The sequence below is a fragment of the Electrona antarctica genome, assembly GCF_951216825.1.
Source record: "Electrona antarctica genome assembly, chromosome: 5".
Lineage (NCBI taxonomy): Eukaryota > Metazoa > Chordata > Actinopteri > Myctophiformes > Myctophidae > Electrona > Electrona antarctica.
In genome coordinates this window covers 8,967,866-8,995,697 of record NC_136810.1, presented here as the reverse complement: position 1 = coordinate 8,995,697, position 27,832 = coordinate 8,967,866, and the positions used below count along the sequence as shown (strand labels likewise).

The 27,832-nt window shown below is 43.8% G+C and overlaps 1 protein-coding gene across 1 annotated transcript in view; it reads left to right on the top strand.

The window, feature by feature from the left end:
* The window catches only part of LOC306923164 (NT-3 growth factor receptor-like), a gene marked incomplete at its 5' end in the record, with an annotated part of 284,609 nt that overhangs the window by 134,551 nt on the left and 122,226 nt on the right, over nt 1-27,832 (top strand). Inside the window, 8 exons of the mRNA XM_079501192.1 lie at nt 470-624; nt 1,616-1,758; nt 2,355-2,496; nt 21,419-21,531; nt 22,143-22,329; nt 23,274-23,291; nt 25,749-25,804; nt 27,163-27,265. Coding sequence (XP_079357318.1) covers nt 470-624; nt 1,616-1,758; nt 2,355-2,496; nt 21,419-21,531; nt 22,143-22,329; nt 23,274-23,291; nt 25,749-25,804; nt 27,163-27,265 — 917 coding nt within the window. The remainder of the gene's footprint in view (nt 1-469; nt 625-1,615; nt 1,759-2,354; nt 2,497-21,418; nt 21,532-22,142; nt 22,330-23,273; nt 23,292-25,748; nt 25,805-27,162; nt 27,266-27,832) is intronic.

Here is a 27,832-nt window from a genome sequence, read left to right as displayed (position 1 = left end):
AGTGGTACATCCCTGCTCTCCCAGTGAGAAACAGGACACCTGCTGTAGTGGCCAATGTAATAAAGTTATTTGAATCACACGGCACGTATACACCAAATAGAGATGCCGCCATCTTTATTGCAGTTCAGACATTGTTAAAAAGTCTGAATTGAATTACCAGGAGAGGGAGGCAACGGACATAAAACTTCAAGATTGTAGCTTTAATAAACAACCCTAGTTATTTTTCTTCAAACGTCTGCCTGCAGCAAGATGATAAGATTATAGTGCTGTTACCCCCAGCATGTAGCCTTTGTTGTTACTATTTCTACTCATTGTGAAATTGTTTGTTTAATATTGTCTTTTTTTCTTTCTTTCTTTCTTTCTTTCTTTCTTTCTTTCTTTCTTTCTTTCTTTCTTTCTTTCTTTCTTTCTTTCTTTCTTTCTTCCTTTCTTCCTTCCTTCCTTCCTTCCTTCCTTCCTACCTACACAGTCACTTAGAGGAGGTTCCGTTTGAGTGCGGCTGTGAGATCCGTTGGCTGCAGCTGTGGCAGCAGAGGGGCGAGGCGGGCCTGAGCACTCAGCAGCTGTACTGTCAGGACAGCTCTGAGAACATTCTGCTGTCGGACATGAACATCACCAGTTGTGGTAAGTTCATATAGATGAAGAGCCGTGAGTCAAATAGCCAATGTACATAGGATTAAAGTGGTTAAACCATTTTTGGGCGGGAACCCCTTTTGGTGTTTCAAGCATTCTGTTATACTTTAGCTATTGAAAAATAGCAGATCTACAAGCTCATAGCGCGCCACCGAGTGGCGCGCTATGAGCTTGTAGATCTGCTATTTTTCAAAAATCGTAAAAATGCGGCACAAATCTTTGAATAGGTATATTATATTCTTTCAGAGCGAACGTTTTTTTTATTTCGACGTCAGGCCTAAATGGGTTAAACCACCTCAATGACCCCTGGGGGTCGCCGGACCCCACTTTGATAACCAATGTTCTAGACAAAATAATGCTAAGCCGCCCTGGGTACCAAATAAAAGAGGCCTCTTTTGTCAAGCTACTATAGCTATAATGTCCAGCAGTTATAGATTAAAACTCTAAACAGGAGGGGAGGAATTATCTCGTAGTCTTCTGTCTCCCTGAACCCTTCCTTCCCTTCCAATAACAGTGAAGTTTGGTTTCTCTGTGCGGTATTGATTCAGTTTGGGAAAAGTTGTCTGGCACACAGCCATCTGAATGGGTCTGACTGTCTGAGTAAACAGGGACTAGTTGTCTCTGTCAGGTCAGGTGCCATCATGTATATTGAGGAAAACAACAAAGGGTTGTTTTTAGAGCGAGTTGCCCCACACTATCAATACGGTACATTTTGATGTGTTTCATTTAGCTGCTATCACTGTTGTACAATCACAATAGAACACTTGAGGGTGTGCTTTACTCTAATTATTGGCAGTGTGACGCCTCGTTCTTGATCACATCACCGTGGTGCCAATAATAATGGGTAAATCACACCCTCTTGTGTAGTGTTGCTTAATTAGCCTATGCTAATTATTAATTAACCTCTCATTCTCTCTGTCTCTCTCTCTCTCTCTCTCTCTCTCTCTCTCTCTCTCTCTCTCTCTCTCGCTCTCTCTGTCAGACGTACCAGATATAAGTGTTAGCCACAGTAACCTCACGGTTGTGGAGGGAGACCGTGTGACGGTGAGCTGTAACGGCTCCGGTTCTCCTCTGCCGGAGGTAGACTGGACTGTCAGCGGCATGCACTCTATCAACACACACCAGGTAGGCAGAACACACATTTTAGCCATTTTATTTATGTTAACATAACAGGGACACAAATATTATAAGTGCAGTAAGGTTACACTCACAGAACCATGGCATATGTCTTCCTGATACAATACAGGCATGTCATTCAGTACTCTATGGGTATAAGTAACAGTGTCTCCGCCATATATGGCGGCTGCCAATTATAGCAGAGACAGCACAATACTTTTTCAGCCTTCTTTTGGGCATTCCAAGTTGTAGAAGCCCTCTAACAACCATCTGTGGGTATGTCCCAGGCTGCCAAATATTAAAACAAATAGTCTGCACCTATAACCTAGCTCTAGCTCTTGGTATTTTAATGACCATGGTCATAAAGGCTTCCTCTAGTCTTGGCGAAGGTCAAAGGTGTATGCCATCTCTAATACAGACACTTCTCAACCACAACAAAATCTGGTCACGCACGCACGCACGCACGCACGCACGCACGCACGCAATACACACAATACACACAATACACACAATCACACTACATGTAGGCTACTGTACACAATGACTGAGTGACTCATTCAACATTTCTTAACGAGCGGTTTCTATGACTGTGTTTCTCTCTCTAGTCCAACGTCTATGACAACATCATTCATTCCATCAACATGACTCTGGTCAACGTCAGTCGCGACGACAACAACTTCATGCTGACCTGCATCGCTGAGAACATGGTGGGAATGACCAACGCCTCCATACAACTGACCGTGCACTGTGAGTACACACACACACACACACGCACACGCACGCGCACGCACACACACACACACACACACACACACACACACACACACACACAGGAGGGATCTGCGAGGGACCATTTCCAGCAGTTGGGGTGGCGCCCTCTGGTAGCCAGGTTCAACTACAGCTGAACGTGGCACATCGTGTCTACATCAACAGCACTCCTCCTGTGCACCTTTTGCAATATTTAACGGAGGCGTGGAGAAGTTCATTCTCACCTAACCAGAGCCAGCGTTGCAGACCTGTCCATGCATGGCCATGTTCGCCATCCAAATGGGAAAAGGAGTTGTAATCTAGACCAGGGGTTCTCAACGTTTTTGGCCGGGGACCCCCGGAAATGCTTTGGCAATGTCTCGGGACCCCCGCCCCGCCCCCTCCCGACCCCCAATATAAATTGACTGCTACAATAACCTTAAACCATTTTGGGCGGGAACCCCTTTTGGTGTTTTAAGCATTGTTATAATTTAGCTATTGAAAAATAGCAGATCTACAAGCTCATAGCGTGCCACCGAGTGGCGCGCTACGAGCTTGTAGGTCTGCTATTTTTTAAAAATCGTGAAAATAATTTGGGGACCCCCTAAAATATTTTGGCGACCCCCCCCGAGGGGTCGCGACCCACGGGTTGAGAACCCCTGATCTAGACCACGGGTAGGCAACCTTTGGCACCTGTGCCAACATTGGCACAACGCAGGGTGATCACTGGCACAGTGTGAGACAGGATTTTTGATTTAAAATAAACTATTTAAAAGATCCCTCAAATTTGTAATTATTACATCCTAATTCTACATTCATTAAAACTCTGAACTCTGACTGGGGAGTGAGTCTGGTGGTTATTGCAAATTGATGGGTTATAGTCTAATGATCATTATAATAATGTGAAAGTTTTATGATTAAAATTAATGTTGACATAGCACACTGAGTATCTAGAAAATAAAACCACGGCACTTCATTTAAAAAAGGGCATCCCCTTTTTAAGAAAAGAGTCAAAGCATTGCTTTTAGAAAATGTTGCAGAATAGTATGGTCTTATATTTATAATGAGGTCCTTTATATTCTATCCTGTAGGTAGAGTAGCTCTACAGTGTTTTATGTATTGTATTGTTGTACTGCCTGTAATTGTTGCAATGTATTGTGTGTCTCTCAGACCAAGGACCACAATGGAAATCAGTCTCGCGACTTTGTTGTGTCTGTGTCCTTGGCGTTTCTCCGAAAAACGTATAACTTTCTTTCTTTTATGGCCTCTAATAAAATACAAATACAATCAACAACACCCATTTGCGCATGTGGCCCCGTCTTAGGGGCCTGATCAGCGCATGTGGCCCCGGCCTGGGGGCCTGATCAGCGCATGTGGCCCCGGCCTGGGGGCCTGATCAGCGCATGTGGCCCCGGCCTGGGGGCCTGATCAGCGCATGTGGCCCCGGCCTGGGGGCCTGATCAGCGCATGTGGCCCCGGCCTGGGGGCCTGATCAGCGCATGTGGCCCCGGCCTGGGGGCCTGATCAGCGCATGTGGCCCCGGCCTGGGGGCCTGATCAGCGCATGTGGCCCCTGGGGGCCTGATCAGCGCATGTGGCCCCGGCCTGGGGGCCTGATCAGCGCATGTGGCCCCTGGGGGCCTGATCAGCGCATGTGGCCCCTGGGGGCCTGATCAGTGTGGTGCAGCACAGGTGTGTGGGCCGTATCATATGTACTGTATGCACTGGACATGCTGTTGCATCAACACATACACATACTGTACTCCTCTTTCTCTCTTTAGGTTTTACATAATTCCCACCATTTCCTGGTCAGTCAAACCAGGAACAGGCCAATTTATCATCATTATGATTCATAGTGTGACCTACAGAGATGTCGGTGTGTGTGTGGGAGGGGTGTGATTATGTGTGCATTTAAGCAACCGACAGAAAGCGGTGGGTGGTGTGCACGCGCGCGCGTGTGTGTGTGTGTGTGTGTGTGTGTGTGTGTGTGCGTGTGCGTGTGCGTGTGTGTGCACTGATAAATAAGCACTATACATTTTAAGTGGCTATTAATAAGGCAAATAATAAACATAATATGGCTACTTCATCATACTGATTAGGACCGATTACATCTTCCGTTCAGTGTAAAAACAATCCAAGGCAGTGTTACTTTACTGTAATTTGCAAAATGTTATCTAAGGGGCTAGTGCTACAGGCCATGGTGGAGTCTGAAGAGGTGGGCTAGTGCTACAGGCCATGGTGGAGTCTGAAGAGGTGGGCTAGTGCTACAGGCCATGGTGGAGTCTGAAGAGGTGGGCTAGTGCTACAGGCCATGGTGGAGTCTGAAGAGGTGGGTTAGTGCTACAGGCCATGGTGGAGTCTGAAGAGGTGGGTTAGTGCTACAGGCCATGGTGGAGTCTGAAGAGGTGGGTTAGTGCTACAGGCCATGGTGGAGTCTGAAGAGGTGGGCTAGTGCTACAGGCCATGGTGGAGTCTGAAGAGGTGGGCTAGTGCTACAGGCCATGGTGGAGTCTGAAGAGGTGGGCTAGTGCTACAGGCCATGGTGGAGTCTGAAGAGGTGGGTTAGTGCTACAGGCCATGGTGGAGTCTGAAGAGGTGGGCTAGTGCTACAGGCCATGGTGGAGTCTGAAGAGGTGGGCTAGTGCTACAGGCCATGGTGGAGTCTGAAGAGGTGGGTTTTCAGACTACAGGCCAGTGCTACAGGCCATGGTGGAGTCTGAAGAGGTGGGCTAGTGCTACAGGCCATGGTGGAGTCTGAAGAGGTGGGTTTTCAGACTACAGGCCAGTGCTACAGGCCATGGTGGAGTCTGAAGAGGTGGGCTAGTGCTACAGGCCATGGTGGAGTCTGAAGAGGTGGACTAGTGCTACAGGCCATGGTGGAGTCTGAAGAGGTGGGTTTTCAGACTAGTGCTACAGGCCATGGTGGAGTCTGAAGAGGTGGGCTAGTGCTACAGGCCATGGTGGAGTCTGAAGAGGTGGGTTTTCAGACTACAGGCCAGTGCTACAGGCCATGGTGGAGTCTGAAGAGGTGGGTTTTCAGACTACAGGCTAGTGCTACAGGCCATGGTGGAGTCTGAAGAGGTGGGTTTTCAGACTACAGGCCAGTGCTACAGGCCATGGTGGAGTCTGAAGAGGTGGGTTTTCAGACTACAGGCCAGTGCTACAGGCCATGGTGGAGTCTGAAGAGGTGGGCTAGTGCTACAGGCCATGGTGGAGTCTGAAGAGGTGGACTAGTGCTACAGGCCATGGTGGAGTCTGAAGAGGTGGGCTAGTGCTACAGGCCATGGTGGAGTCTGAAGAGGTGGGTTTTCAGACTACAGGCCAGTGCTACAGGCCATGGTGGAGTCTGAAGAGGTGGGTTTTCAGACTGCAGGCTAGTGCTACAGGCCATGGTGGAGTCTGAAGAGGTGGGTTTTCAGACTACAGGCCAGTGCTACAGGCCATGGTGGAGTCTGAAGAGGTGGGTTTTCAGACTAGTGCTACAGGCCATGGTGGAGTCTGAAGAGGTGGGTTTTCAGACTACAGGCTAGTGCTACAGGCCATGGTGGAGTCTGAAGAGGTGGGTTTTCAGACTACAGGCCAGTGCTACAGGCCATGGTGGAGTCTGAAGAGGTGGGTTTTCAGACTACGGCGGAAGATTGGGAGTGAGGCTGCAGTTCTGATTGTGATGGGAAGTGCATTCCATGGTTTTGGAGCCAGAAGGGAGAAGAGTTTGGGACGTGTGGTGGAGCGTTGTCCCGGCGTTTTTAGTGAAGGTACTTCCAGCTTCCCTGCGTTGGCTGATCTGAGTGCGCGGGAGGGTTTGTAGGGTACGATCATACTTGTAAGATATGGGGGAGCCATGCCTTTGGTTGCTCTGGGATTCCATAATTCTATACAATATTTCATGTTCTTGAACAAATGTACTCAACTGTTTATTCAGTAGGTCTGACTATAGCTGGCTGCAGCTTAATTATGCAAGTCAGTTCGTCTCCAAGGCCTGCCTTCGTTCTACTGTTATTCAAAGTCCCACCCGGGGATGGTTTGTTTCTACTCCTGAGTCACACCTAAGGACAATTACATGCTAAACAGTGGTTCAAAGTGGCCACTGTTGGAGCAAATGGTTGATCAATGGGTAAGCATCTCGTCTTCAGAGAAGCAGTGAACACGCCTATATTCTCGCCTCTGTTTGTGAAACTGTACTTAATTCCATGACATTGAATGTAAGTTGTTCATTGTACCCGACGGCGTAAGGCCGTCGGAGGTGCCTCTGCTTTGCTGCTGTGTACTCTGAAATAAACAACAACATCGGAACATCTCTCATCTGCTGTCGTGCCGAGTCACAACTTTCTCCGGTGCTCTCCCTCCCAGTCAACAGTCTTTTTGTATGGTAGGACTATATAGAGTGTACAAAGATAGAAACCAGATACCACACATACATACATACATACACATACTAGGCATAGTAATGATATATCGTATATCGATATTAATCCCGACGATATGAATCGATTTATTGAAATAAAAAAATCGATTTTCAAAAAAGAAAAAAAATATATATATTTCTTTTTACGGGGCTAGTGAATTATGGTGTGTGATGTGAAATGTGAGCTTTAGTCATATTCCATCATATTCAAGTGCTTTTGGAGAGAAATGGGAGTCACTTTCAGTAGTAGAGCACTGTAGAGGGGAGCTGTGTGACGTGTGTGTCTGTAACTGTGCCCAGGTGATGATAGTCGTTGATACTCATCAAGGAAGGCAATTATGTTTCAAAAGTAATGCTACTTCTTTTGCAATGTAGTTAAATAAAAAATGTGAAAAAAGATCGGGGGGAAGATAAATTATATAAAATTTAAAAAACGGTAATTTTTCTGGAAAAGATTTTTAGTTTCAAATATCGTGAAAAATCGTATCGTGATACGAATTGTATCGTGAGTTGAGTGAATCGTTACATGCCTAACACATACAGTACGCAAAGTACAAATATCTCAAAAAAGTACACTACTTGAGTACATGTACTTAGTTACTTCATTGACTGTATTATGTACTCCTCAGCTCACACTTCACATGCTATTTGAGCTCTCCATTAAAGGTTAAATAAAAGGGGGGATTTGGCAATATGCATAATTCATAAATATTATAAATACACATTTCCATATTCATAGGTTAGATATCCAGGCCATATCCATATACTGTATATATATAGCCTGGATACAGGCCTACGCTTCATCTGGGGGCAAGCGAGTGATCGCTTACAGCAGGACTGAAACCCAGAGCCCAGAGAGATAGTATGTTACTGTGAACCACTTCAACCACTACTTGTGTGGAGTGGACCATGACCATGCCTCTCTCAGGTGGTTGATGTCATTCCACAGGGGCTGGAGCATAGACTGAAAAACTACTAATACTAATACTACTAATACTAATAATGATGATGATGAAAAAATATATATGAAGAAGGGAGCCGTGACCTCACCCGTTGGTCTTTCTAAATAAATTCACCATCTTGGAATTTTCGGTCCCGAAAAACAACCGAAATGCTATTGGCTGAAAGTGCTTCTCTCAGTAGAACTACTAAATGCTATTGGCTGAAAGGGCTTCTCTCAGTAGAACTACTAAATGCTATTGGCTGAAAGGGCTTCTCTATAGAACTAGTTAATGCTATTGGCTGAAAGGGCTTCTCTCAGTAGAACTAGTAAATGCTATTGGCTGAAAGGGCTTCTCTCAGTAGAACTAGTTAATGCTATTGGCTGAAAGGGCTTCTCTCAGTAGAACTAGTTAATGCTATTGGCTGAAAGGGCTTCTCTCAGTAGAACTAGTAAATGCTATTGGCTGAAAGGGCTTCTCTCAGTAGAACTATAATAAATGCTATTGGCTGAAAGGGCTTCTCTCAGTAGAACTAGTTAATGCTATTGGCTGAAAGGGCTTCTCTCAGTAGAACTAGTTAATGCTATTGGCTGAAAGGGCTTCTCTCAGTAGAACTAGTTAATGCTATTGGCTGAAAGGGCTTCTCTCAGTAGAACTAGTAAATGCTATTGGCTGAAAGGGCTTCTCTCAGTAGAACTAGTAAATCCTATTGGCTGAAAGGGCTTCTCTCAGTAGAACTAGTTAATGCTATTGGCTGAAAGGGCTTCTCTATAGAACTAGTAAATGCTATTGGCTGAAAGGGCTTCTCTCAGTAGAACTAGTTAATGCTATTGGCTGAAAGGGCTTCTCTATAGAACTAGTAAATGCTATTGGCTGAAAGGGCTTCTCTCAGTAGAACTATAATAAATGCTATTGGCTGAAAGGGCTTCTCTCAGTAGAACTAGTTAATGCTATTGGCTGAAAGGGCTTCTCTCAGTAGAACTAGTAAATGCTATTGGCTGAAAGGGCTTCTCTCAGTAGAACTAGTAAATCCTATTGGCTGAAAGGGCTTCTCTCAGTAGAACTAGTTAATGCTATTGGCTGAAAGGGCTTCTCTCAGTAGAACTAGTAAATCCTATTGGCTGAAAGGGCTTCTCTCAGTAGAACTAGTAAATGCTATTGGCTGAAAGGGCTTCTCTCAGTAGAACTAGTAAATGCTATTGGCTGAAAGGGCTTCTCTATAGAACTAGTAAATGCTATTGGCTGAAAGGGCTTCTCTATAGAACTAGTAAATGCTATTGGCTGAAAGGGCTTCTCTATAGAACTAGTAAATGCTATTGGCTGAAAGGGCTTCTCTATAGAACTAGTAAATGCTATTGGCTGAAAGGGCTTCTCTCAGTAGAACTAGTTAATGCTATTGGCTGAAAGGGCTTCTCTCAGTAGAACTATTAAATGCTATTGGCTGAAAGGGCTTCTCTCAGTAGAACTAGTAAATGCTATTGGCTGAAAGGGCTTCTCTCAGTAGAACTAGTAAATGCTATTGGCTGAAAGGGCTTCTCTCAGTAGAACTAGTAAATGCTATTGGCTGAAAGGGCTTCTCTCAGTAGAACTAGTTAATGCTATTGGCTGAAAGGGCTTCTCTCAGTAGAACTATTAAATGCTATTGGCTGAAAGGGCTTCTCTCAGTAGAACTATTAAATGCTATTGGCTGAAAGGGCTTCTCTCAGTAGAACTATTAAATGCTATTGGCTGAAAGGGCTTCTCTATAGAACTAGTTAATCCTATTGGCTGAAAGGGCTTCTCTCAGTAGAACTAGTTAATGCTATTGGCTGAAAGGGCTTCTCTATAGAACTAGTGAATGCTATTGGCTGAAAGGGCTTCTCTCAGTAGAACTAGTAAATGCTATTGGCTGAAAGGGCTTCTCTCAGTAGAACTAGTAAATGCTATTGGCTGAAAGGGCTTCTCTCAGTAGAACTAGTGAATGCTATTGGCTGAAAGGGCTTCTCTCAGTAGAACTAGTTAATGCTATTGGCTGAAAGGGCTTCTCTCAGTAGAACTATAATAAATGCTATTGGCTGAAAGGGCTTCTCTCAGTAGAACTAGTAAATGCTATTGGCTGAAAGGGCTTCTCTCAGTAGAACTAGTTAATGCTATTGGCTGAAAGGGCTTCTCTCAGTAGAACTATAATAAATGCTATTGGCTGAAAGGGCTTCTCTCAGTAGAACTAGTAAATGCTATTGGCTGAAAGGGCTTCTCTCAGTAGAACTAGTAAATGCTATTGGCTGAAAGGGCTTCTCTCAGTAGAACTAGTAAATGCTATTGGCTGAAAGGGCTTCTCTCAGTAGAACTAGTTAATGCTATTGGCTGAAAGGGCTTCTCTATAGAACTAGTTAATGCTATTGGCTGAAAGGGCTTCTCTCAGTAGAACTAGTAAATCCTATTGGCTGAAAGGGCTTCTCTCAGTAGAACTAGTTAATGCTATTGGCTGAAAGGGCTTCTCTCAGTAGAACTAGTTAATGCTATTGGCTGAAAGGGCTTCTCTCAGTAGAACTAGTTAATGCTATTGGCTGAAAGGGCTTCTCTCAGTAGAACTAGTAAATGCTATTGGCTGAAAGGGCTTCTCTCAGTAGAACTAGTAAATGCTATTGGCTGAAAGGGCTTCTCTCAGTAGAACTAGTTAATGCTATTGGCTGAAAGGGCTTCTCTCAGTAGAACTAGTTAATGCTATTGGCTGAAAGGGCTTCTCTCAGTAGAACTACTAAATGCTATTGGCTGAAAGGGCTTCTCTCAGTAGAACTAGTAAATGCTATTGGCTGAAAGGGCTTCTCTCAGTAGAACTAGTTAATGCTATTGGCTGAAAGGGCTTCTCTCAGTAGAACTAGTTAATGCTATTGGCTGAAAGGGCTTCTCTATAGAACTAGTTAATGCTATTGGCTGAAAGGGCTTCTCTCAGTAGAACTAGTTAATGCTATTGGCTGAAAGGGCTTCTCTATAGAACTAGTTAATGCTATTGGCTGAAAGGGCTTCTCTCAGTAGAACTAGTAAATGCTATTGGCTGAAAGGGCTTCTCTCAGTAGAACTAGTTAATGCTATTGGCTGAAAGGGCTTCTCTCAGTAGAACTAGTTAATGCTATTGGCTGAAAGGGCTTCTCTATAGAACTAGTTAATGCTATTGGCTGAAAGGGCTTCTCTCAGTAGAACTATTAAATGCTATTGGCTGAAAGGGCTTCTCTCAGTAGAACTAGTTAATGCTATTGGCTGAAAGGGCTTCTCTCAGTAGAACTAGTTAATGCTATTGGCTGAAAGGGCTTCTCTCAGTAGAACTAGTTAATGCTATTGGCTGAAAGGGCTTCTCTCAGTAGAACTAGTTAATGCTATTGGCTGAAAGGGCTTCTCTCAGTAGAACTAGTAAATCCTATTGGCTGAAAGGGCTTCTCTATAGAACTAGTAAATGCTATTGGCTGAAAGGGCTTCTCTCAGTAGAACTAGTAAATGCTATTGGCTGAAAGGGCTTCTCTATAGAACTAGTAAATCCTATTGGCTGAAAGGGCTTCTCTCAGTAGAACTAGTAAATCCTATTGGCTGAAAGGGCTTCTCTCAGTAGAACTAGTTAATGCTATTGGCTGAAAGGGCTTCTCTCAGTAGAACTAGTAAATGCTATTGGCTGAAAGGGCTTCTCTATAGAACTAGTTAATGCTATTGGCTGAAAGGGCTTCTCTCAGTAGAACTAGTTAATGCTATTGGCTGAAAGGGCTTCTCTCAGTAGAACTAGTTAATGCTATTGGCTGAAAGGGCTTCTCTCAGTAGAACTAGTTAATGCTATTGGCTGAAAGGGCTTCTCTATAGAACTAGTAAATGCTATTGGCTGAAAGGGCTTCTCTCAGTAGAACTAGTTAATGCTATTGGCTGAAAGGGCTTCTCTCAGTAGAACTAGTTAATGCTATTGGCTGAAAGGGCTTCTCTATAGAACTAGTTAATGCTATTGGCTGAAAGGGCTTCTCTATAGAACTAGTAAATGCTATTGGCTGAAAGGGCTTCTCTCAGTAGAACTAGTAAATGCTATTGGCTGAAAGGGCTTCTCTCAGTAGAACTAGTTAATGCTATTGGCTGAAAGGGCTTCTCTCAGTAGAACTAGTAAATGCTATTGGCTGAAAGGGCTTCTCTCAGTAGAACTAGTTAATGCTATTGGCTGAAAGGGCTTCTCTCAGTAGAACTAGTAAATCCTATTGGCTGAAAGGGCTTCTCTATAGAACTAGTAAATGCTATTGGCTGAAAGGGCTTCTCTCAGTAGAACTAGTAAATGCTATTGGCTGAAAGGGCTTCTCTATAGAACTAGTAAATCCTATTGGCTGAAAGGGCTTCTCTCAGTAGAACTAGTAAATCCTATTGGCTGAAAGGGCTTCTCTCAGTAGAACTAGTTAATGCTATTGGCTGAAAGGGCTTCTCTCAGTAGAACTAGTAAATCCTATTGGCTGAAAGGGCTTCTCTCAGTAGAACTAGTTAATGCTATTGGCTGAAAGGGCTTCTCTCAGTAGAACTAGTAAATCCTATTGGCTGAAAGGGCTTCTCTCAGTAGAACTAGTAAATGCTATTGGCTGAAAGGGCTTCTCTCAGTAGAACTAGTTAATGCTATTGGCTGAAAGGGCTTCTCTCAGTAGAACTATTAAATGCTATTGGCTGAAAGGGCTTCTCTATAGAACTAGTTAATGCTATTGGCTGAAAGGGCTTCTCTCAGTAGAACTACTAAATGCTATTGGCTGAAAGGGCTTCTCTCAGTAGAACTAGTGAATGCTATTGGCTGAAAGGGCTTCTCTCAGTAGAACTAGTAAATGCTATTGGCTGAAAGGGCTTCTGTATAGAACTAGTTAATGCTATTGGCTGAAAGGGCTTCTCTCAGTAGAACTATAAGAGCCATAGAAGCATGTACTGTACCCTAGCCCACAATACAAAACCAAGGGGACCATAATTTCCCCCCAGAAAATACATCTTGATAATTGAAAGAAGACGAATGAAGCGATTGAAAACATCAAATATTAATGAAATTGTTTACTGCGGTAATAAAACCAAGTGTAATGGAATTTTAATTATTCTAGAACCAGCAGGAGTGGACACCTTCTATAGGCCATTAATGAGAACCGCAGTGTTTTAATGACTAGCTTATTGGATTCATTTCCACTGGTGTAAAGTCACTGAGTACATGTACTCAAGTACTACTCAAGTACTACTACTCAAGTACTACTTAAGTACAATTTTGAGATTTTTTTACACATACATACTGTACATACATACATACATACATACATACATACATACATACATACATACATACATACATACATACACAGGGACGGACACACATAGCTGATAGTTGGAGCATCTGCACTCAAAAAGAAATCATTTCAGATGACTAAAATATGACTAAAACTAAATGGAATTTTATTCAGAAGACTATTGACTAAAACTAAACCAAAATCCACACTGACACACACAGACGAGGAGACGGTCGCACACGTACACGAGGCAGGCTGTCCAGACGATCATGTGCGGTCGTTTGCCAGTGCGCTCGTCGTTCTACTTATTGTCTCTCAGTGCATCATGTTGCTTATTGGCTACGTGACACATTTTACAACAGCGATTGTTATAGCCCTGCTGTATCTAGGGGCGTTTAAAAAATAAAGTGTCCCTCCGCGAAAACATATATTCTCTCCCGCTGATCAGAGGCTGGCGCCAGCGCTGAGTGCAGGCAGGGCGTTAACACGTCCTCACTGCTGCTGCAGAAACCTTGTATCTCCGTATTTCAGTGCTCAGTGCAGTGTCGAAGTTAGCAACCTTTCTTGCGTGGCTGAATCATTTTCAAGGAAGGAAAATCACATTGGCCTCGACTTTGTAAACCTGCAGCATCCCTATTCTGGGGACAGTATAGCCAAAAAATAGCAGATCTACAAGCTTGTAGAGCTATTTTTGGCAAATACATTTATTGGCGTCGATCAGAGAAAACCGGTCCAACTTCGGTTGCAACGCCGGGTCCATCTCACTATGACTGGGGGGTTTAAGTGATTAGACTAAAACGTGTGTCCACATTGGCCTGATCGCAAATCATACCAAATGCATGAGTAATGTTTAATTTCTCCAGAGGACAGATGTCAGACTGTCACTCGTATCTTGATCGATAATGACAGTGAATAAGCCGCGTTGATGGGAGTCTTCCAAACGGGTTCCCGACCCAAACAATGGAAGAAACACTTGCACCGCCACCGTATATCTTCCTGTGCCAGCTGGGCTCCCATCTAGATACGCTATTATGCAGATAGCGTCTTAACTCCAGAGGCCCGTCTTCTAAAAGGCATACACTAATAATCAAACTATTTTAACTCATTAAGACCTGAAGCAGGTTCTACAAATGTTTTCTGAGCGTGAAACTATACATACTGTACTCTACTGTGCTCTGTACTGTATTGTAGTGTACTGTGCGGTGGTCCCCGGAACATCCAGACCCCCCGGAACGCGCCCGGGGGGCCAACCCTGTTCCGGCGAGCCGCCCAGCGTCCGAAAAGGTTGAGAAATGACAGAGTTACTATGTGGGGGTTACTACAGGGTTACTACGCCCAGGATCAACACCAGTAAAACAAAGTCCATGAGGATCAATCTGAGAATACATGACCCCACCACACTTGGAGGAGAGGCCATAGAAGACGTGGAACACTTCACTTATCTAGGGAGCAACATCAGCAGGGATGGAGGAACAGACAGGGATATAGAGCTTAGAATCAGCAAAGCACAGCTGGCATTTAGGATCTTGCGACCGATCTTGCTATCCAAACAGCTCTCTAACAACACCAAGCTATGGATCTTCAACACCAATGTGAAGACTGTCCTGCTCTATGGCTCTGAAACATGGAAGACCACGAGGGCCTAATAAACAAGCTCCAGGTGTTTGTTAACAAATACCTGCATTACATCCTCAAGCTATGGTGGCCCATCAAAACCACAAATGAGGAGTTATGGAGGATCACAAAACAGGACAGTATAGCTAGTACCATCAAAAGGAGAAAGTGGAACTGGATAGGCCACACCCTTAGAAAGGACACAGATAACACCACAAGACAGGCCCTGGACTACAACCCACAGGGGAAGAGGAAACAGGGTAGGCCAAGAAACACCTGAAGAAGTTCCACTCTCCAGGACCTAAAGAACATTGGAATGAGCTGGCAGGAAGCAAAAGCGCAGGCCCAGAAGAGAGCTCTGGTGGACGCCCTATGCCCCTCGACGGGGTAAAGAGGATTAAGTCAAGTAAGTCACTACGCCCAGGGGGCCAACCCGGTTCCGGCAAGCCGCCCAGCGTCCGAAACAGTTGAGAAATGACAGAGTTACCATGTGGTGGTCCCCGGAACTTCCAGAGCCCCAGGAACGGCCCAGGGCTCGTACTGTAGTGCAGTAATACTCAAACTCCGGCCCGCGGCGCAATTTTGACTGGCCCGCCAATCAAATGTCCTCAATTTCATGTATCCAACGAGCTTTAAACTGAGCAGATTGGACATTGCGTTCCAGAGATAATGACGGTGGCGATCCGTTTGGAGCCACAGTCAAGAGCAACCTAGAACATGTCACTCAAACTTCACACGCACGCCCATTTACACACACCTCCGTTGACACAACCACTGAGAAACGATCACGCACCCACAGCAAGCGACGCACAGAGCACCGTTACGTGTTATGAGTGTGTGGAGAGGAGGAGGAGAGAAGGAGCAGGACGTGTCGGGGAGTCACGCTGCGGCTTTGCATGTTGTGTTTAGTTAGCTTCAGTATTAGCTCTAGGGTTGCGTGTTCGCCAGGAGCATCGGCTGCTTTCATTCCAATGTCCTCCTGAACAACTTGTTCTCCTGAACAACTGAACAACTTGTTCTTCTGAACAACTGAACAACTTGTTCAGGAGGACAGCGTTGGTTCAGAACAAGCGCAACACAGAGACTTTGTGGCTTTGTGCACACACCAGTGCTGACTGTGTGTGTTGCTACAGAGCAAAAACTTATATTGCTATTTTAGTGGTGCTCAAACTTTTCATGTCAAGGACCACCACAATGTATTTGGCCACAGTGTGTGTGTGTATATATATATATATATATATATATATATATATATCATCATCTCTCAGTCCTTGCCACACACCTGCTCACACTCCCTCATTAACCCAACAGTGCCATGCCCCTTTCACACTTGAGGACATTTCTCCAATCATCCTGCTCCCTATAAGACTGCATGGACTCATTCCACACACACACACTGCCAGTACATACTTTCTGTTCCTGTGATGTTCCTTGTTCGTCTTGTGCCTCTGAGAGGTTTTGGACTTTACTGCTTGCGCCTCGTGTAAGGTTTGCTTTTTGGACTTTTTGTACTGTTTGCATTTTGGGCATCCCTGCTTTTGTGTTTGAACCGTTTAGCTTTTTACTTTCCTGTTTTTCTGCTTGCAAACGTATTTTTGTAAGCTGTACTTTAGTTTGAATTAATAAATACGTTCATTTGAACTCTCCTGCTTGTGGCTTCTTGCATTTGGGTTCTACCTTCTGCCTATCGTGACACTTTCCCGGCTTTAATAGGTTAAAATCCAGGTTTTCAGGTTCACTGTTCTTTCCTGGAATGTAATTTAGCTGCCAATGTGCAATAAAACCAAATAATGACGTGCTTGCTTATGAGCTGGAATAGCATCTGTAATGTCGCAATAATATTTTCTCATCAGGTGTTCTATCACACACTGGCAGCTATCGAAGCCTTGCTGATATTAATGGCATTTCTAGATCTATGGTCTCGGGGCTGCATCATATTTATCATATAAGAGCCATGCGTCTCTGCGTGCACTTGGTCATATATTGATCTGTTAGAGCCGTAGTGGCTATTTCTGTGGCTTAAGGTTATGGTGAGCAATATGTTGTGCACTGGAGGTGAGTAATATCGCCTGCAATAAAGGCAGAAAACGCAAATGGGACAAAATCAATATGGATTAGATGGTGGGCTATAAACTATAAATATTGCACGGAAAAGCTTGTCATAATTGTTTGCAGAATTGCCCATTAAAAATCATTGCAAATGTAATGACGGTAATGGCCCTAGAAGAAGCCCCTTTCCATCTTGGCCATAGTATAGTGGTTCACCATAAAGGGATAGTGTATTGCTGTTGTTTTTGTGTGCAGAGACGGTCAAATAAAATGATAAAAAACTAATTAATACAATCTGTGCTACAGAAAAAAACTGCCCAGAATGCTTTCTTTGATACTGTGTTGTTGTCTTGTCGTGGCTCAGCATTCTTCAAGAGAGAAAGTTGGTTACTCTGTCCTCTGTGCCATTGTAGTTGTTACGCCAACTACAATGGCCACACAGCCTGAACAGCCGTTTCAGGCTGTGTGGCCTAGCCTGACCATCTGAAAGGCTCTGTGCACAGCGGAGCCTGACTTTACTTTTGAGTCGGGCGGCAGACTTTGAGGGTAAACACCATGGCACGCAAATCTTCAAATTTGTCACATATTTGGCAGCCTTCGGTCTCCGGGCTCAGCCTGTCTGTAACACTAATCAGTGTACCTCCTCACATTGCACATGCCAAATTAATGTTAAATCCAATCAATAACTGCTGAGTGGGACAGTCACTTTTTTTTTTTACACAACATATCCATAACACTCATAATACTTAAAACTTACATATACCAGTAAGACGCCTAAGGGGGAGAAGTGACTCTCGCCCCTGGGGCGACTGTGGCTCAAGAGGTAGAGCAGGTCGTCCAATGATCCATGGGTCGGCGGTTCGAATCCCGGCTCCTCCTGTCTACATGTCGAAGTGTCCTTGGGCAAGACACTGAACCCCAAATTGCTCCCGATGTGCTGGTTGGTACCTTGCATGGCTTCTGCCGCAATCGGTGTATGAATGTGTGTGTGAATAGGTGAATGTAATGCACAATCTATGTAAAGCGCCTTGGATAAAGGCGCTATATAAATGCACCATTTACCATTTGCCCTACTGGGAGAGTTTCCGTGCCAAAGCTGTCGCTTTGGCATGGGGGGTTAGATCAACATGGAATGAATTCTGTACTGGCCATATAAGGAGCATGTCTTGAGTCTACAGGGTTTGATGAGGTCAGATCAACATATGGAATGTCAGAACAGGTCAGCTTTACTATGACATCTCCATCCCTGATGATGTCACAAGACCTGGCCACCATGGGGGCTTTCCCATGTATGGGGATTTCGAGTGACTGACTGACGGACAAAAATGTACGATTTCATAGTAAATGCGACCTGCGGTCGTAATAAAGCAAAACAAATCTTCCACTCGTGCATTAGGTGGACTGTACCAATTAGCCTATGTCCTCTCATCTCCTCTCCTCCACCACACCATGCTGTGCAAGACCTACGCTGTAGAGTGCATTGCTGGAATTTGGCGGAAGTAGCGGGATTTTGGCGGAAGTACCGCTCAAGGAAATGACGTTGGCGTTTTACAAATCTGTGTATGAAACAAGTGTTGTGATTGGTTGAAAAATATCGTATCCGGGGTAAATGCATCTGACGGACGTTCCAGCCCGACACTTCGCCTATGCACTCTATTAGGTTGTGACCAGGCTTTTCTCTTCGCAGATGAGTAAGGCTGGGACCGAGGCTACCACCACACCCCTCCACTGAATGCATTTCCATCGCATTCCCAATTCAGCCATGTCGGGCGTAGGAATGTTTTGAACTGTTTGTGCCGTGCATCTTCAACAAAACATTAAACCCAGAGTCTGCCTGTCTCTCTCTCTGTCCCTGTTATTAGAAGTGTAGTTATATGTGCGATAGCCCGCGGCGAGTAACTCCGCGGGAGTCCAGATAATTGGGGTGCATGCTAGTGAATGTAGTAACTCCACACTGGTCCGCCTCCAGGCTCCCAGCCAGCGCCGCTGCTTATCAGATCCACAGGGGGACAAACGTGGGTGTCTCTGTGTGACTGAAGTTGGCTCACTTCAAGAGCCCAAGAATTATGCACGCTGGCATGTTTGTTGTTCTTCTTCTTCTTCTTCTTCTTCTTTTCCTTTCTTTTGTTTTTCTTTTGACAAGGTAATTATAATTTTGTTTTGTTAATTTGGGGAAGATCCTCGCTGTGCGTGGTCCAAAACAAATGATGGCACATTACCGAGATGATGGTTCAAACCTGATACAACTAACACTGCAGCTCCAAACTATGACAAATTACACAGTTTTAATTAGGCAGAAACAGGCAGACAGGCAGAAAGGCAGAAAGGCAGACAGACAGATGGTATCAGAAGTGTGAGAGCAGAAACGCAGAAAGTCTTTTTGAGTGGTGTAAACCACTCCTACAACTGGCTTTGTTAGTCTGTCTGTCTGTCTGTCTGTGCTAAAAAAATGAGCATGGTTGCTACGGTCACCCAGTTCAACCGGGTGTGATTTCATTACGTCCGACATTACGTCAGACCACAGCTGATCAGTCTATATAAGACCTTACACCACTCAGTTCACACGGTGTGATTTATTTTGGTACGAACAGACACGGGTACAAAGCCAGTTGTTGGAGTGGTTTACACCACTCAAAAAAGGTATAATGGATCAGTTTGCAGGATATTTCACAAGGTGCATTGTGTACGTCTGTCTGTCTGTCTGTCTGTCTGTCTGTCTGTCTGTCTGTCTGTCTGTCTGTCTGTCTGCCTGCCTGCCTGCCTGTCTGTCTGTCTGTCTGTCTGTCTGTCTGTCTGTCTGCTAGTCTTGCCAAGAACGACTACAGTAGATCATGTGTCTCGTGCAGCAGGCAGAGGAACTCGGTGACTGACAACTATGTTAGCTTTGTAAACTCATAATCTCAGACCCTCCTTCCCTGCAGGCTGTATGGGATACAATGTCCACTCTACTCCATCGAGTGCAACTAACCGATTGGTCACAGGCTGTTAGACTGGCATATTCTACGCAGTGCTAGCCAAGCTGCTATCCCTCTGCTACAAGACGGCTCTATACGCAAATGTCAACACAGATACGGTATAATGCATGTGAAAAGGATTGGAGGAGTTTATAAAGTTCAGAGAGAGAGAGAGAGAGAGAGATAGAGAGAGAGAGAGAGAGAGAGAGAGAGAGAGAGAGAGAGAGAGAGAGATGATTAATACCAACAACGTATAAAAATGACCACCTGCTCATCTATGACGCATGCACTCGTCACATTACAAGGCAACAATATTCTAACATACACAGAGGATAGCATAAATAATTAAATATACAGTGACCACCCTAACCGTACCATGTACAGAATGCATTTAACACACTCCACACACATGGTTCAGCATTAATGACTCCCCCAACACGCACCGCCCGCACGCCCGCACGCACGCACGCACACACACACGCACGCACAGATTCCGTCAAAGGGAACATAATTATTTTAAAGGAGGACACCAGATCTCATGTCATTAGTTTAATCTGTTCCAAAGAGTGTAGGTCCATATAGTAGTGGACTCCTCCCATAGATCTAGACGTTTGATGCAACCTGGCCAATAAAGGATGTAATGGTCAGTGGTCGAGTTTCACAGCAGCAACAGAGGTTGTAACCTGACGACGGCATGTTTCTGTAAACAGTAGTTAATATGTTTACATATCGTCTGAGGTTTGTCAGACAACAGAAAGAAACACTAGAACAGGAACACACACACACACACAATCCATCGATCGGTGCAGATTGTGATGAGAGCAGCACATTCAGGTGCAAATCAAGGACTTTGTTCTCCTTATCTTGCTTCCCCTCTCTCTCTCTCTCTCTCTCTCTCTCTCTCTCTCTCTCTCTCTATCCCCATTCATCTGGAGTACATAGAGATGAGTTATGGCAACAATGCAGCTGAGGTGTAATGACAAAGCATTGTGTTGTGATCACCTCTGACAGACTAGCGCAACAACAACATTCCCCTCCATGGGCTCGTTCTGCCTCTTTCTCTCCCTGTGCTAGCTGTTTGAATTCAATTCAATGTCTGCCTTTTATTGAAGTTACAAGTGAAGATCTTTTGATTGAAACCTTTATTTCAGGGGAATCCAATTGAGACCACAGTCTCTTTTTCAATGGCGCCCTGTATACAAACAAAGAACAATTACAGCAATGATTTTACATACATGACAAAGTTACAAACACACAAAAATATATAAGACGGGAAAGCGGGAGGGAGAGACATGCAGCAAAGGTCGTCATGAACGGGTCTCGAACACGCGACGCGCTGTCAGGCCAGAGACTATAGTTGTGCACCTGGACCACTAGGCCGCCACAGGAATTCGGTTCAAATTTTGACAGCTAATTTTTATGTAGTTCTAGTCAAAGTCGTTTGAATAAAACTTAATTTAGTCACATTTTTTGTCATCTGAAATGTTTCACTTTTAGTCTAGTTTTAGCAGGCCTTGATGGCGTCCTGATTTATACGGTACTTGGCCTTGTGCTGAAAATAGCAGATCTACAAGCTCACAACGTGTCGCAGCACGAAATGAACCCTGTTCAACACTAACCTCTCTCTGTCCTTTTCTCTCTCTCCCCCCCCCCCCCCCCCCCCCCCTCTCCCTCCCTCCATCTCCATCTCTTCATCTCTCCTCCTCTGCAGTCCCTCCGACCATCATGAAGCTAGAGGAGCCTGAACGACGCCATGACACGTGCATAGAGTTCACCGTGCGCGGGTCCCCCCACCCCAACCTACGATGGTTCCACCAAAGCAGGGTATTGATAAAGACATCATCGGTTGGAATTGAACCTCATATGGCCAAATCTGTATATTTTTCAGGATACAAATCTCAAAACAGCAAAAGTAGCACAAGTACAAGTAGTACAATCTCAAAACGCGTCGCTACTCTTGGTAAAGCTACTCTTGGTAAAGTCAAGTGTCCATATATTCAGTTTACTTGTGTGTGCACTGGCTGGTGGTAGCCAGGGAGTGTAGTGTACTACAAACAGCCGTGACAACCGCTATTTTACATCACTAGTGGTGACGTTTTGATCATTGGTCGAAAGGATTGCCATTTTTGTCCCCCCATTTCTCCAAAGGACAGCCGGCAATAATGCCTTTCCCATGGTCTGGACGGGTGGAAGAGCTCTGGTCACAGAATTCAATAGGTCAAAGGTCACCATAGCTTCACCTCCTACTGTAGGCTAACTATGGTGTTTCCCCGAAGTATTTCTTCACATTTCCCTGTGGCAACTTTGATGCCAATGTTGGTCATCTGTTGGCAGATGCAGATATTAGTTAGAACTGTAACTTTGTGTACAGTACACCATGTCATGTTCAAGATATAATATATTACTTTTTGTATTTTCTGTTACTCCCTGTATAGGAGATTCCCGCTAGTGAATATGTGCGCACAGAGATGGAGATCTACCAGGACTACTTGGAGGGCTGCCTCACCTTTAAAAACCCAACGCATCACAACAACGGCAACTACACACTGGAGGCTAGTAACTTCCTGGGCGTGGCCTCCAGGATGGTGTATGGCCACTTCCTCGATAAGCCCTTTGATGCAGGTACGTGTGTGGAAAAACCTGCAAGGGCTAGAATGACACCTGATGCAAAATGCATGGAATTATAGTTTATTTTGGGTTTATTGTTCACTAAACTAAAGCATACTAACTAACTACCTAACATTTTAAATGATAGTCGATTTTAGATTTGAGTTTTACACCATTTGGATTTTTAGATAGGCTATTGCATTTTAGATTTGAAGTTTTATATTTGTGATCGGCAAAATAATTCAGTGTTTTTAATGGCACCTGTCTTTTAAAACCTGTGATCATGCTGAAAGTTGAATAAACATAAACATAATAAAACATACTATAATGTTACGTTCTATGTAGAAAATAAGTAAGATCTGGAAAGGAGTGCTCGTTTTTCGGTACGAGTCGGGTGTGTCTTATGAAACAACCACTATTTTTTATTTAGATTCATTTAGTTTTTCTCTTCTCTTCTTCTCGTTCTTCTTAAAACGGCAAAACGGGAAGTTAGTGTTTTGTGAGCCCTCAGACCAGGGGGCAAAAGCTACTAAGCTAAATGAACTCCTCAGTGTCATCAAAGACGCCGCCTGCTCGCTCTGCCGAAAACCGAACACACTACATGAACCGTAACATTTATAGGCCGCTATACAGTACAGCACTTACACAGTATACTGTATCCCCAGCTGTGAGGCAGAGTCATGGTGTGATGAGCTTTCTATTCATATAAGTGAGAATGTGATGTCGTTAATGGTTTATATTTATAGACAAGAGGTGGAGATTGTGTTAACTAGGTGTTATAATATTCCCTGTCAGGCTCTTTTCACACAGTTATAAATGCTTTGATCAGGTGAACACAACACTGATCTGTACCCTGCCTTTTTTCTCTTCCATCTCCCCATTTATTTCTTCTCCATATATCTCTACCACTGTCTCCATCTCTCCCTTTCTCTCTTTTCCCCTCTCTCTCGTTTGTCCAGATATCGATTATGATTATGGTAAGTAATTTCTCTTTTGTGTGAATCTCATCATAAGCATTAGGGTTTCCTTTATCAGGGTTGTCAACATCGGTTAGCGTCACCCCGCTATATCCCCTAGGCCCACATACGAAAAAAGCCTTGTGACTTTCACGCTAGCTTAGCTTTTTATTTGATTAGCGCCTGGCGCATGTAGTCATACGGTGCCTCGCGATGTATTCATCACAGAAACACGACTCCCCGTTAATGTTCGTGGCCTAAAATTGCACGCAGGGATTTCTTTTTTTTAAGGCATAATCTAAAATTGGAGTAGTTTCTCTGAGAAGTTAAATTTTGTCTCTCCCGAGGCTGTGTGGAAACCATTTTCACTGAAGCATATCATTGCTGTCAGGGGCAATCCTTGTAAATCCAAAACTGTCCCTTCTTAGATTATTACATAAAATTGTGAAAATAGCTGATCTGCAAGCACACAACATAGAAATAAACTAGAACTGCACTCTGTCGAGTGCCTACTTGCTTGTTGCACACAAGTAGGCCATAAATGGCCTACTAGTGCGCAAGCAGAGCGCGCAAGTACTGTCGACCGCTATTGAAGGAAATGCATCTATGTATATGTATATGTAATTTGTAAGTTGATTGGCGGTATACTGTGGTTACTTTGCGTATGCTCCGTTTGATGCGTATGTATCGTAGCAACATGTGACGTCAGGGTATAACTGGTATAACTAGCTCTCAATGATGACGTAATAAAGATGTGGATTAAAGGACCCAATGCCAGGGTGTAATTGGTTTTCGATGGTGACGTAATGACAATATGTTTTAGTGTCGGGAGGATTAAAGGTAATGCCCCCATGTATACATGTATGTAATCTGACACCACTGCCATATCAAGCACAAGTAGTCATTACGTCTTACGCTGGCACGGCGCATACGCATCAACCTGCGACAGACGAAAACTATTACTTGCGCGTACATCTTACAACATAAATTACAACATAATGTTTGTTTAAGCAACGGGTGTTTGTCCTCAAAACAAAATTTCTCTTTATTGTCTATATGGTGTTTTCTTAAGCAAGCATCGTTGAAAGACAAACATTAAAGCTGTATATAGGAGGGGCTAGCACCCCTCAAAAAGTGGAAATGTGAGTACTTTATTTATTTGAAATTTTGATGTGCTACCGGAAAATGCCTTTTCTTTTTATTTAAAAGAGAGAGACGGGGCGACCCCTGTTCTTGAAGAAACACTTTATAGCAAAAAAATATCACTTACCCCCTACTTTTAATTTACAACAACAACAACAAAAAGTTGAAATATGGAGATACAAGGTTTCTGGTCAACAGCGACAGCATTGTTGTGCCTGTCATGCAGGCCTCGTCTATGACCTCATACTGTGTGGTGATGGCTTGCATGTGTTCTCTTGTCACTGGAACTGTCACCAAAGCACGCAACCATCTGGCACCTGGAAGCATCATCAACCTCATTAATTCATTTTGGGCGGGAACCCCTTTTGGTGTTAGCATTATGTTATGCTTTAGCTATTGAAAAATAGCAGATCTACAAGCTCATAGCGCGCCACCGAGTGGCGCGCTACGAGCTTGTAGGTCTGCTATTTTTGAAAAATCGAAGAACGACTGACAGAAACATAGCTTTTTCAGAAAACTGTCAGGATGTAGAAGACATTTTTAGAATCTGATCTCAGGTCAAAACGGGTTAATAAAGCTCGACAGGAAATCCTGCATGCATCCCCGAAGCAGTCCTGTAACGCAAATGACCTTCCATCTACTCACTTCACTCACAGTCTCTGTTTCACTGCTAACTTTGACATTTTGATTCACTTTTAGTCGTAGACTAGACTTTATTTACATTTTGACACATTTTAGTAAGCTGAACTGTTTTAGTTTTAGTCTAGTTTTAGTTGACTAAATATAAGATTTTAATCAACTTGAAATGTACCCATTCTACATACTGTGAAAAAATGCAATCAAATCAATCAATCAATCAATCAATCAATCACTAAACCTACTATAGATTTAGTCGACAAATTAGGCTGGCCACAGTGGCGTCTTAATGCCTGATTTGATGTATACTTAGCTGTGCCGAAAATAGCCGATCTACATGCTCACAACACGCCGCAGCACTGCGTTTCCAGCTTGTGGGTCTGCTACTCTTGGTACTTGTGTGTGACGCTGTAGTATGATGATCAAGTATGGCGCTAATTAAAAAATATGGAGATGAGACGTTTCTGCCCGACAGCAACGATATAGAGATTGTCTGGCTATACGAGAGACGACGAGTTCACTGATGTTTGATGGAATCTGTTTATCTTGACAGTATGTTTAAGTTTATGTTTAAGTATGGTTAAGTATGTTCACCATTTTGCAGATCAGACGATGCACAGTTCATATACAGTAGCAAGACAATAGCCTACTCTTGTGATTGATTGTAAAGCTCAGACGTGTGTTGTGTTTGTCTCTAAGGAACCCCAACCCCAACCAACACAGTGACACATCGGCCTGAGGAATACACATTTGGGGTGAGTGGTCAAAATGTCAGACATTCAGAGAAAAAAATAAAAAATAAAATAAAATAAAAACATGTTTCTTTAGCTGCTTTTCAACCTGACCCACATTTTATGGACACGTCATTATAGGCAAACACTTATTCTTCAAACGTTTTCAAATGTTTTCAAGAATAATTCAAAATACTCTAGATTCGATCTAGTTTTATTGAATAGCTTCAGTATACAGAAAATGCACCCTATACTTACGTGTTTACAGTCACACACTTGTTGCAGCTGGCTTATTTAAACCAAATTTAGACCACCTTTTTCCGTCTACGCCAAATGTGGTTATTGTGGTTATTGCTATGGATAAATGGTGAAATCATAACAGTAGTTTATTTAACTCTGAGAGACTCTGAGCTGCAAGTGGATAATGTAACAGTGAGTATTTTATTGTGTACCATTGCATTGCAGCTTCACATGGTCGCTGTCGTATTTCCATGAAAATTATATGAATTTAATTTCTATGGTTGATATCATTTGCAGCCGTGATAAAAGAAAACCATTTTAAGACTAAAGGATGTGTGAGTGCACGGGACGTGTCCTTCACCTGGGGTGGTTTCTGACCCACATGCACATCACAGGTGTTGTCATGGTAACCACTCTATAGTGTCACATTTAAAACCACATTTAAAAAGATGTAAATGCAACACGTCGTTATGGTGACTGTGTACATCCCATGAGATTTGTGGTGCAGTTGGAGTTGAGTAGCAGGAAGTCGGTGTAAGGGGAGTTCACTGGCTTCATCTCCTGTTTCCTGTGGAAGTGTGAAACGCACAGCTGTCAGCCTAATCCTCTTTCCCAAACATTAGGCATAATTTATGTATACTCGTTGAACTTGAAAAAGAAAGAAAGAAAGAAAGAAAGAAAGAAAGAACTCATACTGGAGTGGTTATTTTTTAAACTGCCCCTCTCCTATCCTCTCCTCTCCATTCCCTCATTCATTTTCCTCTATCTGTCCATATTCCCTCATGGCTGTGGAGCTGTGGAGAGTTGGTTTGAAATGTAATTGAGTTCAGCTTTCTCCTGTAATTGACTGGGAAAAGATAACTGTTACGGCTAAGGTTTAGCTGTGTGTGTGTGTGTGTGTGTGTGTGTGTGTGTGTGTGTGTGTGTGCGTGTGCGCGTGTGTGCGTGCGTGCGCGCGCGTCTGTGAGATTATTGGAGCAGAAAGAGGAAATGGATGTGTCCCATATATAAATGGTACATTATATTGATACCAGCTCCATTGGTTCTGGAAAAGTTTGAGTTTGCCCAAAGTAGGCAGCTCAGAAACATCTCTCCGGTGTAACACTATACACCAATAAATAACAAGAACCTCTCGTCTCCAGGTTTCCATCGCTGTGGGACTAGCCGGGTTCGGCTGCGTGGTCCTGGTTGTCCTCTTTGTGTTAATCAACAAGTATGGACGACGATCCAAGTTCGGCATGAAAGGTAGGAACCTGCAGGGTGAACTATGTTTGCACCTCTTCTTATTCGTTGGGCGTAATGCATTTCAGTTGGCCTTGAATGTGGCGCACATAACACTCACAGTTTGTTTCTTCATTTCTTGAACCTTCATTCCAATGTGGAGGAGAGCCCCTTGGTTTTCCGTGCAGCCACGTTACAACAAAACAAGAACAACATAATCACGCTGCAAGCTTGTACTGCGAGCTTGTACTGCGAGCTTGTACATCTGCTATTTCTGAATGTCTTCGAACAATCTTGAATGTGTAAGAGCTACTGATTTAGAAGGCAGTTGTAGAATTATTGGCCTCAGGTCTTAATGGATTAAACACAACAAGATTTAAAGGTTCTGAAATGGCCTTGGTGGCATGGAACAGAAGCTAAATGTTTCTAATTGCTGTGTTTGGTTGTAGTGGATTGGCGGCACGCGTACTGTAGCGCGATTGTAACTAGATTAAGCGTCTTTATAGTTTTATAGTTTCAATGTACAGATTGTTTATTTTCTTTGGATATTGGATATATGGTCTGTTAGACGGATGATGTTGATGTTCTTGG